The sequence below is a fragment of the Solanum tuberosum genome, unplaced genomic scaffold (genome assembly GCF_000226075.1).
Source record: "Solanum tuberosum cultivar DM 1-3 516 R44 unplaced genomic scaffold, SolTub_3.0 scf00047, whole genome shotgun sequence".
Taxonomy (NCBI): Eukaryota; Viridiplantae; Streptophyta; class Magnoliopsida; order Solanales; family Solanaceae; genus Solanum; species Solanum tuberosum.
This window is the reverse complement of record NW_006238973.1, coordinates 1,039,731-1,055,703: the sequence shown is the minus strand read 5'-3', so window position 1 is coordinate 1,055,703 and position 15,973 is coordinate 1,039,731. Positions and strand designations below refer to the sequence as shown.

Below are 15,973 nucleotides of genomic sequence, written 5' to 3'. Positions count from 1 at the left end.
TTATTATAACACATAAATTTCGTCGATTGTATCCCAAATTAGTTATTCATTACTTAATTATATTGGGCTATAATATATTTGTTGTATAAAAAACACCAGCTACAAAAATCAAAAGTGTATCATATACTCAATTGTATCCAATATTCAGTACAAATCAACAATAAATTATTATAACACATACATTTTGCCGATTGTATCCCAAATTAGTTACTCATTACATAATTGTATTGGACTATAATATATTTGTTGTATTCAAAAACACCAAGCTACAAAAATAAAAAACACGCACTTTCATTCATTATAATCCTAGAATGGCTACAATATTTCGTAAAAAGGTTAAAATCTCAATACATACAAACATTCATCATCATCAAAAAAAAAAAAAAATCTACCCAATTTTCTAGTCGAGATTTACGAATATCACCTATAAACAAATTAAATAATAAACCATTAAAAAGAATACTTAAAGATTGAATTCGAAAAAGAGTCGACTGATTTGAAACTTGTTTTGGAATTTTTACGAACAATGGAGAAAGACTCTTCAAAGCACAATGGATAGAGACCCACTTTTGTATTTCTCCTTTAAATACGCAACTGATGAAAAACTTGAAAGATTTTTACCTTTTTAAAAATATTTTGTCCCATGATTTTCTCTATTCTATTGTTAAATATTTGTATTCTTTCCAATTAAACAGTTTTTAAAAAATTACATAACTCAACCCTTAACAAACTAAAATATTGATATTTTAAATAAATATTAAAAATATGATTAAGAAGTCCCATAAGAAGCTAAAATATTGTTGTTTTGAAAAATTTATATATATGGAGTCAATATATATAAAGATAAAGAATATATAAAGAGTCACAATTATTTAAAAGGCACTATCGAAAACATAACATTTTATTTTTACAAGATAAGGTTAAATTGTGTTTACCCTTCTCAAGCCCCACTATAAGCCTATAAGGATTTAAGAAAACAAACTTAATAGTTATTAATAATCGAGATATTCCCGAAAATTAGTGACACATGTTTCGAAACTTGAAAGTTTCAAACTCATGATGGACACCTAAATAAACAATTAACAAGGAGGGGTCAAGTTAATAAATTTACACTATCAAAGAAACTAGACTTCTTATATTGATAATCGAGAAATCTCTGAGGGTCAGCGATGCATGATCCGAAACTCATGACGTGCACTTAATGAGACAAATATGAATCCTTATCTTTAGAGTAATCTTGCATAAACATAAATCATAATCACAATCTATGAACGCAAAGAATAGTCTATCAATGCAAGTATCAGACACCGAAAAAGAAAAAAAAGGGAGGAGAAATGACTACCATACAAGGCAAGTTAAGAAAATAGAAGCTCACTTGCACAAAAAACTTACAAATTGATCATTATAAGTTGATGTTGAAGAGTTTATAGTAAAACTTACAAGGGAAAAAAGAAACAGAATTTACTGGTGCTCAACAAGTCTAAATGATATGAAAAATCATTAGTACAAAGAACTTCAGATGGATTAAAGTTGGAGAACTGTATCAAGCAATGGTGTTTCTTCATCCTCTACACAAAAAGAGAGAACCCCGTCGGGTTCTGGCAACTTGATGAAGAGTATGTTTCTAACTGCAGCTCGACCTACTTGGCTCGGTTTACCTTCAAGTAAGGCAATGCACCGATTACATTGTTGTAATCGCTGCGGTCAACTTGTACCTGTGTAACACAAACATTATATGATGAGTCATCTAACTTTGAAGAAAGAGTAGTACAAATCTTACGCCAAAAATTAGAGAGTTCATTCGCCAGAAAGTACACACACGTTCATCCACGAGGTTTTTGGCTTCAAGTTATATCTGTTTTATCTTCTATTCCCTTAAACCATCACTCATTCTATACTGCAATAAGAATAGCCTTTCAATACTTAGACATTGATCTTAGGAAGGTAAGGTCTGATAGTTGGTAGCAAAGTAGCAACAAACTTTTGTTTTTGGATAATCGTGGTGTTTGGGCTAGCTTGCCCACACCTTGACTAATTCCACAGTGTACCGTTAAAGTAGCAATAGACTTCTTGGTTTGCTGCAGGACATTTTGGTGAATCACATAATCATAATGCAGCTGGAAAGGATTGACTGAATTGACAAGGGTAATAACTTTTTCAGATGGGCAAGCAAATTTGTAGCTAACAAGTGACAAGGCATGAGCGAGATTCGGCCGGTGGTATCATAAATATGAGCAGATAAGTGGTGCAAATTTCGATGAAACTGTGAAGGAAAAGGCAATGCATAGGTAGGGTAGTGAGAGAACCTGCGGATATGGATGAATCGAACACCATTTGAGAACATCTTTATCGAAAACAAATGGTTTTATTAGAGACATATGGAAAGTAAAGGTAAAAGGGTGCCAACATGGGATTCTTTGCCATTTCTAGAAAGTGACATGCAACAAAATTACACAATCCCAAAATGCACGGTGGAAGAAAATACAATCATTTACATTGCATCAAAGATGCCAAAAATTAGAGCTAGACTCGGTATGACTTGGCCGTTGGGCTGTTATAAGTAATTAACTTGTACTTGACAGCACGCTTACAGACCTGCTGAATAAATTATTGGCCAATCATGGAATCATCATATGAACTGTTCAGAACTATCTTAAAAACAAGTATCTTACAAATGCGTAAATGACATTCTAACTCTCCTAATTAGTACTAAACCATACGTAGTTCCTCAATTTGTTAAGAAGAAAAAGTTGCTGCTCCTACGGGCTACGACAATGACATTTTTATTTTACAAATCCACAAAAATAGTTGAAACAGGTCCAAATAAAGCAAAATGGATTGTGAAGATCATATAGGCGACCCCAACTAGATTGGAATTTTGAGCATAGTTGTTGCTGTTATTGTATCCACAAAAATTAGTGAACAAATCATGTCAGCTTATGGCTAGCCAAATACCTAGGATTCTGCATCACTATCAGAAAGCAAACCTTATTTTGATACATAGGCATAGTCTCGAACTCAATTCAGCAGTCATTTACAGAAGTGGTACTATTTACTGCTACCAACGCTAATACTCTTCATCACAGTTATTGTATCCACTTTGAGAGAGCTACAAGAAGCACTGTGATAGGAGTTCGAGTTGAAGAAAATTTAGTGGCACGATTGGTAATGGAAGAGCTTGGGGTTAGCTATATGGAATTGGAAGTGTGCGGCCCTTTGAGTTAGCGATCAGTAGTATTTTCCTTCGGTATGTGGATGTGAATGGCACTTCAACCTCTTGGTTGTTGATAAGGACCATTGGCTGGCACGAAGTTAACACAAGTAAGTGAAGGTAACCTTTTTGGCATTTCTACACTTTTTTATGACTCTGTAATTCCTCAAATATAGAGTAGAGATTGTTCTTTGTGAGTTCCGATTACTTGATATGCAAAAGTTGCACAACTTTGTTGGCAAACTGCACGTAAACTAGAACTCTTGCAAAATGCATTGTCCTTAAAACAATGTTCTGAAGATCATCGCCTGATTTCTACTTCAACGAATGTATTAAAAGTTGCATTCCCTATGACATATGACATCATGGGACATAAAAAGGATAAGTTACAATTCTAAAATATATTCAGGCATTCAGAGAAGGTTTGATAAAAAACTGATATTCCAGACTGATAACAAGCAAAGAATTTAAATAAAGTTTTCACAATAGAATGTATGAGTTCTGAGAGAAAGAAGTTAAACCGTTTTCGAGAGCCTATTTTTTCTTTTGGTATTCTTCTTCCTAAGCAAATGCTGCTTCCCAGCTCTCCTCCTCATTATCTTCCCACTACCAGACACCTTAAACCTCTTTGCTGAAGCCTGAAAATTCCAAGATTATCACAAATTCAAACACCTAATTCACAATCCCCACAAAAACCTCCACACTTTAATATCCAAACACACACACACACACAAAAATGCAAACTCTACTTTGTGCTTGTGGGTTTTCATTTTTACAGTTTAGGCAAAAGACATAGAAAAAGAGAGCGGCCGAGCATCTAAATCCCCTTTACAAGTCATTTTCTCTCCACAGAAAATCTCCACATATGCATGCACACACATCAAATATAATGAGAACCGAACCGACCAAAAAACCAATACTTGTAAACCGATAATACATAAAACCGAACCTACTGATGCACACCCCTATTCTTCATTCTGTCTCCTTTGGGACACGTTCAAACACTTTCTTTTTTTTCCTTCCAAAATTGGGGGAAATGCATTTGGGAATTAATACGTGGGAATCTAACCCTTACCAACAACGTGAAAATTCAGATAGTCAACCAACTTAGCTACTAAGATTCTCCGTAAATTCAAACACCCAATTACAATTCCCATAGGAACCTCCACACATACCAAAACCACACACACACTATAGTGAGCAAAAAAGAATCGAACTTTACTTTGTGGGTCTTCATTTTGTACCCTTTGGCACACATCCTAACACCCTAATCACAATTCCCACATAAAACCTCCACAACAAACCTAACTCAAACACACACACAAAGAACAAAAACAGTGAGAAAAATAGAAACTTCTGTACCCTTTGCCACACACTACAGTTCAAGAATGTGGATTATCACAAATTCAAACACCCAAATAACAATTCCAACAGAAAACCTCCACACAAACCAAAACTCAAACACACACAAACAGCAAAACCAGTGATAAAAATAAAATCTTTACTTTGTGGGTCTTCATTTTATACCCTTTATGGCACTCTACAGTCAATGTCTTTGAATTTCCATTAGTGGGTGTTGCAGCAATCGAAACTTTCTCGAAGACAATTGGGGCAAAACTTGATATGTTCCTTGAAGAACTGAGACTGAGTGATGTTTTCTTGGCAATTGATGGAATGTTAACAGAGGTGCGGCAAGTAAAACCTGTTGATTTTCGAGGGGAAAAGTTTAGAACTGTGGAGAATAGTGAAGTTGAAGATGAAGAAGCCATTGTTAGAGTCATTGAAGCTTTTGTTTTCTTGAAGTTTTTTTTTTTTTGATATATGGATAATGTGAGGATTGAAAATGGCTCTTTTTCTATCCTTTTGTGGTACTTTTTTTCTAAAAAATTTATGGACCTCAATTTAATTTTATGGAAATATAGTAAAGTACCCTTATTGTTTGTGAAATTACACTTTGACACACTCATATGACTAATAATATTATCTCTCAGAAACTTTTTTTTTAACTCCGTCACGACGAATCAATTGATTTAATGTATATATTGTTTTCTCCTTTATCCTTCGTAAAAAAAAAATGGGTGGATGGAGGGATGATGTGCAAATTTTATGTTTTGATCAGTCGGGAGGATTTGATTAGTAGCTTTGGAAACTTTTTTCAACCAATATGACTTCAATTAAATAAGCATATGTTAGTTAATATAGTAAATAGACTTGTTTGGGATTATTAGATTTGAGTAGAACTCTCTGCTTGAGCGAATAGGAATTGAGATTTTAAGTAGTTCATTCTTTTCTCTCCGTGATTGACGATGACCCTAGAAGTTAAATACCTTTTGAAATTAAAATTTCCACTTTGACGAATAGAAATTGAGACTTTCAGTAATCTGTTCTACTCTCGTCTTAAGAGAATACTAACCCTCCCAATCTCACTAATCAAGTGGGTGTAAATTAAAAACTTATAAAGATTTGGCATAAACTTTAATGGGCTTTCTAATTCTTTTGTTTTCATCCGATATTCGATATCTACATTGATACAAATCCAAAATTGGAGATCTAACAAAAATGACTTCATAATTAAAGTTCAAGTCAAAACCTCTAAATAGAAATAAAGAAATACTTATCATTCTAGCGAGTGTAGGATTGACTTTCTAGTTGAAGCATATAGTGTTGCATAAAGTCTCGAGTTAATATTTGATGTAAAACAGATTAGTCAAATTACCTAAAAATAACTCTATATGTACACACTAAAGTTGGTCAATATTATCAATATATATCTGTAAATCCTTCAGGTTTGACAACATTTTTCCTTTACAAAAACACACATGCTCATAATAATTATAATTAACAGAAGAATTCAACCATATAGCAAATTCAAAATACAACAAAATCTGCTGCTGTATAGCCAAAGTTCTCAGCTTCAGAAGAAGCAATCAAGACCTTGTCAAGATGGCTATGGACTCCCACTCCAAACTACAAACAATGTCCTGCAAGGTAATAGTGTTCTTGATGTTAAATGCATATCATTAATAGGTTGAAAAGAAAATGAAATGTCAAGCAAAGCAAAAGATGAATTCGTAGGCGCCTGGACACACAGAGCAAAGTGATATTCACTTTGCCCTTGCAGCACCAATCTCTGTTGATTTTGGTCCAACTTGGAAACAACCTCTCTACCTTCTCAAAGGTAGGGGTAAGGATACTCTACCCTCCCTAGACCCCACCTGTGGGATTACACTGGGTTTGTTGTTGTTGCTTGGCTCAGCAAATACAGTTCTACCAGACTCCCTTCCCCCTGGTCCGGTCAGAAGCCTCACTTCCTATCTCGATTGGTCCAACCTTCTCTATCAGCTTGGTCGAGTGAGGATCATGCTAAGATCAGATGATCCTCCTACCCCTGCTTCAGGTTTTTGATATGCTACTCAATTCACATTTGCTAGGGAGTAAAGGATTATCTCGGACATAGAGGTATTGATGGTGATATTCTAATCTCACTTCAACTGAAGTTGAAAATAGGGAATTAAGAGTATTTGAAAGTTGAAATGGTGTTTGGACATGAGTTTCACTTGTAAAAAGTTGAAGTTTTGCAAGTGAAAACCATTATTTTACTTGAAATACTCTCAAACAAGTTTTCCAATATTCTTCCCCCATTATTTCAATGATATACTATTATTTGCAACCAAAGATCTTGAAATGATGCTCTTAAAGAACGTAAGCACATCGAAGTTATCATCGGATAAGGTTTCACATACTGATGGGTTTTGTCGATCAATGTCAAAGCTGTTGATCGCACAAGGTTCAGCAAGAAGCTCGACGGGTTCTTCACCTGGGGAAAACAAAGACGAACCAAACGAGTCGAGACCATCAGAAACAACTCATACACGAAAAAACACGGAAAAGAAGGTCTATGTTCTATACCTTGTTCAATTACGGCAAGAATGCCATCCTCTGAGCAAATCATGGCAGGAAGAACACGTGATTCTGACACATTTCGGTAGTTGGATGAAGTAGTATAGTTGTCATACTGGACCTCCCAAACATCACTTTCTGATGGTGAAAGAGCGGACAAATCACTGGTTCCAACACCAGAAAGCATTATAGGCTGCTGTTGCCAGCGAAGATCCCATGCAAACACAGTACCAGAAGAACCTCCTGCCTTCAAAAACATAGTAGAATTATAGACATTAAACTTGAAACAACCTTGCAAGCAAACATCCAGGCATTCTCAGTCATAACCTAGAAAATAATTGACCTTAGTACTAACGACCTGGTTATTTTGCTTCTAATAATCTCCACTTCATTCCCCTCCCCATCTCCAAAAAAAAAAAAAAAAAGAGAAAAAAAAAAAATAGGAAAAAGAAGATACTTCAGTTACTTGGTCCCTTGAGTTTTGGACTTCAGCATATTTCTTAGAAATGAACTTTCAATTAAGAATTTGTTGAAGGGAAGCCCATCAGATCTATCACGGGTTAAATACAAATAACATACTTGTGAAGACATCTGTATAGATATGCTATTAGCTACAGTTTTTCTATGTGAAAAAAAATTTTGCTAGTCTAGTTATGACGTTGAATGGCACTGGTGCACTCCTTGTCAGCAATGCCACTCATGATTCCCTCACTACTTTGGAATTTCTGATAATATCAATACATGTACATGTTTTAACCACATTCAAGTGGCACAATCTTTCAATTTTATCAGCAACTGAAAGTCAAGGTAGTCAGTCACAACCTTTCTTCTCTTAGTTATCACCTATGTTGCTCGGACTCTTCAATAATGTCAAGGGGTGCGTGTCGGATTCGCCAAAAGTAGTGTATTTTTGGAGAATCCGACATGGGTGCGGCATCGAAAGTGAAGAGTTTGCGCAACTTAGGTTATCACCTCTCAAAATTATGTTCCATTTAACCATAAGTTCACCTCCTGCTAGCTATTAAAACTGTAATTGAAGTTTTATGTTTCAGCTTGTTAAGGTAGGGATGAGGGGTGAACTAGTGGTCAAAGATCTGCTGACAACCTTGGCCATGGTTGGAATAACAAAAAAGGCAAACTAGGTAAAATACTTCTCATTTGCCTAAGTCTTGATAGGTAGAGTTTCCTGGTAGCTTAGTTGATAGAAGGTAATAGGTATCCGGTGGATTATATCAGGTAAGTTGTATGCACAAGCTAACTCAAATACCACCGTTATCAAAAAGGAAAAAAGGGTCAAGGAACGAGGGGTGACAAGCATTGTTAATCAAGAGTTAAAACGGAAGGCAGGAATATCAGCTTACAAGACAAGTATGCTTTCTTGATGGATGAATATCAATTGAATGTACAATTCCAGAAGTAGTTCCACGTGTCCTGCAATGTAGTCAAACACACTTTCAAAAAAGAAAAAGTTTACCTCAATAAAAAACAACAGTCTAGCCAGTTAAAAGATGTATATCATAGAATCACAAAGAGAGAGTCTTCCATATGCTATAACTAAGGAGTTGAAAATCAACAGAAAATTTATCTTCTATTTCTATGGGCCAAGATGGATCCAAATTGCAAGTCCAAGCTAAAGAGATGGGTAAAAGATTACTTTTTTCTCCTCCTTTTGTGTTTCCTTTCAACAGCTCAATATCAAGATAGTAGCATAGCTCTAAGCTGAAACATATCATCTGTTCAAATATATAATGGCTCAATTCCCTCATTCCAACCAGGCTCCCTCTTATCTACTTTAACTAAGATTTAGACCTATAGGTGATAGCTGAGACGCCATGGTAATTTTGCAATAAAAAGTCAGCATCTTCACTTCACATCAACTTCAGTTCACTTCAGTACTTTGTTATCAAATATTCCACAAGTAAGAAGTCTACCAAAACCAATTAACAAAGAACCACAAATAATACACCATGGATATATGCATTCATGAACATTCAACCAAAAAGCTCAGATATCAATATATACAAGAAATGAATAGCAATGCAGCTAAAATCCCATTACCAATTAGCTTTAAACTGCGAAACAGGTCCACCGGGGCGTCGTTGATCCCACCATTGCAGACCAAATCCCAACCCACCACTCACAAACTCCACTGGAGACGCCCACTTCACTGCGCCATACGAAACCAATCCATTACTATCAAACACCTTCCTAGTACTCAACCCCCCTCCAACAAAACTCACCCAATTAATCCTCCCATCTTCCCCAACACTCACAAACTCCGACCCATTTTCACTCACATCAATCCCATTAACCCGACCCAAATGAAACCCCTTTTCATCCACCGAATCCACAAATTCCAACGACCCATTAACCAAATCAGCTGTATAAAGCAACAGCGAACCCGAAAACGTGGAAGCAGCTATAAGGGGTTTATTGGGGTTTTGCGAAGTTGTCAATGAAGTGATTCTTGATGGGGTTGTGAGTGAAGATTGAAATGTGAGTTCTGGTGGGTTTGAGCTTGAATTTGAACTGTTTAAGATTTGGAGTGAAGAAGTTGAGGATTCGGAATCGAAAGCTGCAAGGATGATGTGACGGTGGAAAGCGGAGAGTTGAGGGAGCCAACGGAGGGAGTCAATATAGTGATCTTGAGGAAAACGGTGGACTTGGAGATTTTGAGAAGAAGAAGTGAGTACTGCCATTGTTGTGTAAGGGGTTTTTGCTTTGAGGGTTTTAGCATAGAGTTTGGGACTATATATAACTTTATGGAGAAGGTGAGGTTACTATATTGTAAAAAATAGACATATTGAGGTCTCGTGTGATAAGAATGTGTCATCGAATCTTAAATGTAAGTTCTATTAAGGGATAGTTATATGGTATTATTATATGGGGTAAAATATTGATCATCACAAACTCGCAGTTCAAAAGATTAAAGAACATTGAGATGAATCAGATGTATGAGCATATTAAGAGAAATAGGATCAGAATGAAGTTATTCGAGACAAGATAGGAGTGGCCTCTATATTGGATAAGATAAGGAAGGCGAAGTTGGGATGATTCGAGTATGTGGGAAAAAAAAAGATGCATGAATTTCCGGTGAAAAAGTGTGAGAGGCTAACTATAGTGGGTATAAGGAGAACTAGTGTAGACGTAAGAAGTTTAAGAGAAAGGTGATTAGGTAAGACATGACATACTTGCAGCTTACCGAATTCACAATCTTAAATAGAAATATATGGAGGTTGAGAATTAGGGTAGAAGGTTAGTAGGTAGTCAAGTGTTGCCTAGTTCTTTTTTTCAGTATTGTTATTGTTACTCTCTTACTATCTTATTTTTCAATTTTGTATTTACTTTATATTCTAATTTTTTTTCTATGTCTTACTTGATTGGATGGTCTATTAGAAATAAATTCTCTAGCTTCATAAGATAGCAATAAGATTGTGCACATATCCACTTAAAAATTGCACCAATATGTTAGTGTTATTGTTATTGTTATGCTACAGAAATCGACATATTGTAAGCTTCCACCATAAGTTACAATACATGTCAATTTAAAAAAACTTAGTATGATCCAGCATGATGATAAAAACCGGGGAAACTTAGTGAAATCTCACTAGCTTAGGAGCTAATTACTTAGATACACTCTAGTTTATAATATTAGAAATCTTATCAGATTTTGATGTATTCAGTACGTCCAAATACACGTATCTCAAGATACATGAAGTCAAAATTATGTATTATTTATTCTAGATACACCGTATTCAAGTGGATTCACACGTATCTAGAATACATCGACAACTCTCGCTCACCTTCCTCTCATCTTGCTTGTCATTCTCTTATATATACATATGGTATTCCACATATATGTGAATCATACCGGATACACACAAATACATGTGTCTAGTATGATTCACATGTATCTAGAGTACATGACTATCTCTCTTCCTATATCGCCTTCCTCTTTCCCTATTTTAATGTATCTAGTGGAAAAAATAATTCTTAATTAATCATACAATATATAATTATTTAAAAGTATAAATAGAATTAATATATATGATATGAATATATATCTAATAAAATAGTTCTCCCTTAAATTGCTTTTTTCAGATGAAAGCCCAATTATTTGCAAGCAGCCCATTTTACAATGGGCTTTTAAGAAGTTCAACTAAATAAGGCCTTTACAATACACATGGCAGAACTTGAACAATTATGTTCATTCTTTCGAGGATATCCTATAAAATTGAAACGATACAGAAAATATCAATATGAAAAAATATACAAAAGTCGAAAAATGGTCCATCTTTTTTCTCCATTCCACCAATTTTGTTGTGTGTTTATGGTCTCCATGTTTTTGTGATTTCCCTAGATTCTTTCAATCTAAGGTCTTTTTTTTTAAAATAAAAAAATTACTATTATTCCTCTTTGTTTATTAGGTAAATGTGAAAAGGCTTCTTGCATTATTATCAAATAATTATCAATTAATTCTAAAAGGAGGCTCCACTTAACTAATGTATTTTTCGCCACAGTCGAACCTTGTGTGATGAATTCAAATTAGTCGAGTCACTAAATTTAATATCGAATATAAAGAAAGAAAATTTTATTAGGATTTGCCAACTATAACCAGTTGAATTGGTAGTTGAGCTTTGTAAATATCTAATATAATAATCTTAGAGATTTTGCTCTGAGATTTAGATTTCTTTAACTATTTTCTGATTTTTCTCTTTGTTCGTGGGAATCTTGCAGCCTTTTAATTAATTTAATTCTACTTCCTCAGTCTTAACTATTATATTATTTGATTTTATCTTTGGAATCTCATTGATAATCACTGTTAATTCAGAAAATAGTAGTATCTACTTCCTTGTTTCAAATTATTTGTTATGATTTTTAAAAATAAATATTTTCAATTATTTTTCATTTTAAAAGTTCAAGATAAACTTTATTTTATTTTTAATTTTAAGTTTAATAATAATTGTCCTTGTAGACTACACTCAAATATAAAGAGATGAAACATAAATAAAGGAAGTAGATATTCAATGAAGAAAATTATATCTTAATACATAAATAAGGATAAAAATAAACAAATTTTGAGCCATATTTGCAATAGCAATAGAAGTTCTCTTTATGTTAAAAGATGATTTAAATTAGTGTCAGTTCTTAATAAAATGGAAAAAAATTACTAAAAGTTCTAAAGTATATTCTCAACTACTAGATCGAGTATATCATATATATGAATCTTTTTCTTTCATTGTGTTTAGGTCTAGTTCGTCTCTTTTTAATACCTCCTTATGTTCCTGCACATCAATTTTAGCTTTTGCATTTTGTCAAACTAAGTCACCCCAAAAGCTAATTTAATAGGAGGAGGATTGTCCACGACTTATAAAGAGCTCAAAGTTCTTGTTCCGATTCGATGTGGGATCATTCTTATCAATATCCCTTCCTTTTCACACTCAGACTAGTCATTCTCTATTTGGGGTTCCGGAGCGTGACATTTAAGGATCAGAAGTACTATACTCATAACGTCCCACATGATCAAACTTAATGGGTTTGATTCTGACATCTCGTCAAATTAGATCTATCTTGAAATCAATTCATATCACACATATCAACCACACTCATTTTTTCTGAATATATCAAATTTTAGCCGTCCAACATCTCCTTTTTTATAATTGTTCTATAAAACTTACCTTCGACTTTAACTAATTAGGATTCAACACCATGTGAGCCAATCTTTTTCTTCTAAATCAATTTTACATTTTTCTAGTATATTTACTTTTACCCTAACCAATTTGCCTTTGTGGTGTAATATTTAACATAATTTATTTTATTTAAAAAATTGACTATTGGTGGCTTAAATGCAAGGCTAAGCTAGTTGTCTTGTTTGGGATAAACATAGCAACATGATTATGATTAGTTACTTTAAAATTACAAAATGTATTGCTTCAATTTTTTAAAGAGGGATCCTTATTTTGCTTCTCTTAGTAAAGATTTGGATTTGTTTTTAAACGTTACTTCTAATCATAAAATTAATCTTCTCCTAATACCTAGAAACTAGAATATTTGTTTTAAAAAAATTAAACAAAATGATTAAAAGAACTCCATAATGACATTATTAATTTATCCTGATTTTTTATGATCGTAACAATAAAATAATGTTGCAGAACATATAATATAACACATCATCAAAACTCAATTGAAAAGAAAATTTAACTGATATAACGAAATAAACATTATAGAACAATCTAACTATAATTAGAGACTGGTGGAAGGTTCCTTTGAAGCTTCCTTTTTTCGATTGATGGATGAGCTTTTGTCCATTTGTATTTTATTGTCTTTTATTTTTAATTATTTATGGTCTTTATTTTATTTTCTTTGGATTGAGCCTTTGTTGGGTTGAATCCTATTTTTGAAAAATAAAAACTATAATGAGAAACTATAAATATATATATATATGAGATACAATTACTTTAAGTTAGGAAAATCTTACAAGTATTTACTTCGTCTATTTCAAAATACTTATCATGTTTCATTTTTCGAGAGTTAAACTATATAATTTTTTATTAATATTTTAACATGTATTTTTTCATCATATTGATATAGAGAAAAATTATGATTCACATTTTTTTTTGTATAAGTTTCATATACGTAAATTATTGATTTAATTTTAATTTAGTCTAATTTAACTATAAAGATTATTGACACTTGAAAAGCGATCAAACGTGATAAGTATTTTGAGACCAATAAAATATAAAGATTATTTACTTCCAATTATGCTCTTAAGGAATCTTACAATATGCCCCAACGAATCTTAGGCAAAAGCCAGCAGAGCACTTTTCTTTTCTAAGTAATAAAACCAATAAAATTCAATTAATAGTCAAACACAAAAAAATATTCAAGAAAATCAAAAAAGTTATATTTTGCTTTTTATCTTTTTCATTTTTATTTAGCCATTTGATATTCAAAAAGCTTGGTCTGATTAGTCTGGATTTGTATAAACTAGGAACGAGGATCACTTAAAGAGTTGAACACTTCTTATCTAGAAAAAAATTATTTTGTCGATTCGAATATAATTAGAATTTTTGTGTGTGCTTGGTCCGAGGGAAAATGATTTAAGGAAAATATATTCATATAGAAGTCTTTGGTGATTGAGACCCTTTGATTTAACTATTCGATATTCAAAATATCTATCTAACTAATTTATTTTTTCAATGTTTGACATGATAAAAGTCATTTTCCCTTCATTTATGGGCGAAATTCATTTTACTTTACTATTTATCTTAGTAGTAACTGTTAACTTCATATTATTTACTTTGACTAACAATGACACACTATATTAATTTTTAAGTAGTATGTAAAAGTTCCATCAAAACACTCCAATTTGTTGATATTATTATTAATTTAATATATATCTTGTTAGAAAATATTCTTTCCTAACAGACCAAAGACTTGAAAATATTTTCTTGATTTTATTTCAAGAAAAGTATTTTTCGTAAAAAAAAAACCTTTACTATAAAACACATCTTGAATGATGATGAAAGGGTCTTAATAATCAATATGGGTTGTGATGGAATGACTACAATCTCTTCATCGTTAATCAGAAGTCTTAAATTTAAAATTTTAGAAATGACCAAAAAAAAATCATGTTGGAAGTGTTATCCCTAAAAACGTACCCTACAGTATGTGAATCTGAATTTAATTGAATCTCAATACGAATATCGGACGAATTGAGTGAAAAAGCAAAAGAACTTTTCCTCACGTCTTAACAATCTTTTAAGATCTAGCCATAGATAATATAATAGCACGTGAATCCACCAACTTCATTTTACCAAGAATATTTAAAAATTAACATATCACTCAAATAACATTTCTCACCTTCCCTCATCTTAAAATTTTCATTTTTTTTTTTTTAAATATAACTCACACTAAAATGGACTGCCATTTCTTTACTAAAAAAAAAAACAATTCTTAACTTAAATTTTTTTTATGGAAGATGTCAAATCTATTTTGATATTTTTAATTTGAGGCTCTATCGAAAATAATTTTTCTATAAAAGTAGAGATAAAATTTACGACATAGCACACACCATCTCCATATCTCATCCATAGGATATCCTCGAGAATTGTATCAAAAATAAAGAGCTGTAAAAATAGAGATAAGATCTGCGTGCACTCTATCTTTATATCCCACATATAAGATACTCTTGAGAATGTATCAGAAATAGTCTATTTATCTTATAAAAATAGAGATAAGATCTGGATATGCTTCATCGTTATATCCCACCCAGAGGATATTCATGTATCGAAAATAGTCTCTTTATCCTATAAAATTAGGTATAAAATGAACGTACACCTTATCTTCTCAGATCGATTTCATAGAATATGTTATTGTTTAAAATGTTGAAAGATGTATTATATTATTGAATGACACTATGCATATAAATTATGTTCATTATTGAATTGTAAATATTGATAATTTAGTTTAATAAATTGAAAGATACACTAATTAAGGAAAATTACTATGGAAAGAAAAAAAAACACATATTTATAACTTGTGAATATATGGGAAGTAAATCTACTATGTTATGTTAAATTAGAAAATACTTATACGATCAGTGTAGTTTAACTTATTACAATCGATTATTTCTTACTATCGTTTATCATATATAACAAATAAATATTTATTACAATGATTTATTTGTGACTGTGATCGTACTCTACGATCGTATAAATACTTTTTTATAATGTCAGTACATAGAACTTAAACACCATATTTATCGGTGTTTCTCTTTTATTAATGAAAACAAAAAACACCCTGGAAAACAAAAATTAAAAAAATAACTAATCCAAAAATTACTTTTTTATTTTATCTTAT

At 32.5% G+C, this 15,973-nt stretch overlaps 2 protein-coding genes across 2 annotated transcripts; both read right to left on the bottom strand.

Annotated features, from left to right (window-relative positions):
- Positions 1-1,355: 1,355 nt before the first annotated feature.
- On the bottom strand, positions 1,356-5,072 carry LOC102598919 (50S ribosomal protein L35, chloroplastic). Its single transcript, XM_006343533.2, has 3 exons — positions 4,717-5,072; positions 3,733-3,849; positions 1,356-1,715 (listed from the first exon to the last, which is right to left on the bottom strand). The coding sequence occupies exons 1-3, from the start codon at positions 4,990-4,992 to the stop codon at positions 1,641-1,643; spliced, it is 468 nt and encodes a 155-aa protein (XP_006343595.1). The 5' UTR covers positions 4,993-5,072; the 3' UTR covers positions 1,356-1,640.
- An 874-nt stretch (positions 5,073-5,946) lies between these two features.
- LOC102598589 (nuclear pore complex protein NUP43) lies at positions 5,947-9,883 on the bottom strand. The gene is made up of 5 exons (XM_006343532.2): positions 9,170-9,883; positions 8,473-8,542; positions 7,121-7,358; positions 6,955-7,028; positions 5,947-6,192 (listed from the first exon to the last, which is right to left on the bottom strand). Exons 1-5 carry the CDS (start codon positions 9,808-9,810, stop codon positions 6,139-6,141), a joined length of 1,077 nt encoding a protein of 358 aa, XP_006343594.1. The 5' UTR covers positions 9,811-9,883; the 3' UTR covers positions 5,947-6,138.
- Positions 9,884-15,973: the final 6,090 nt, after the last annotated feature.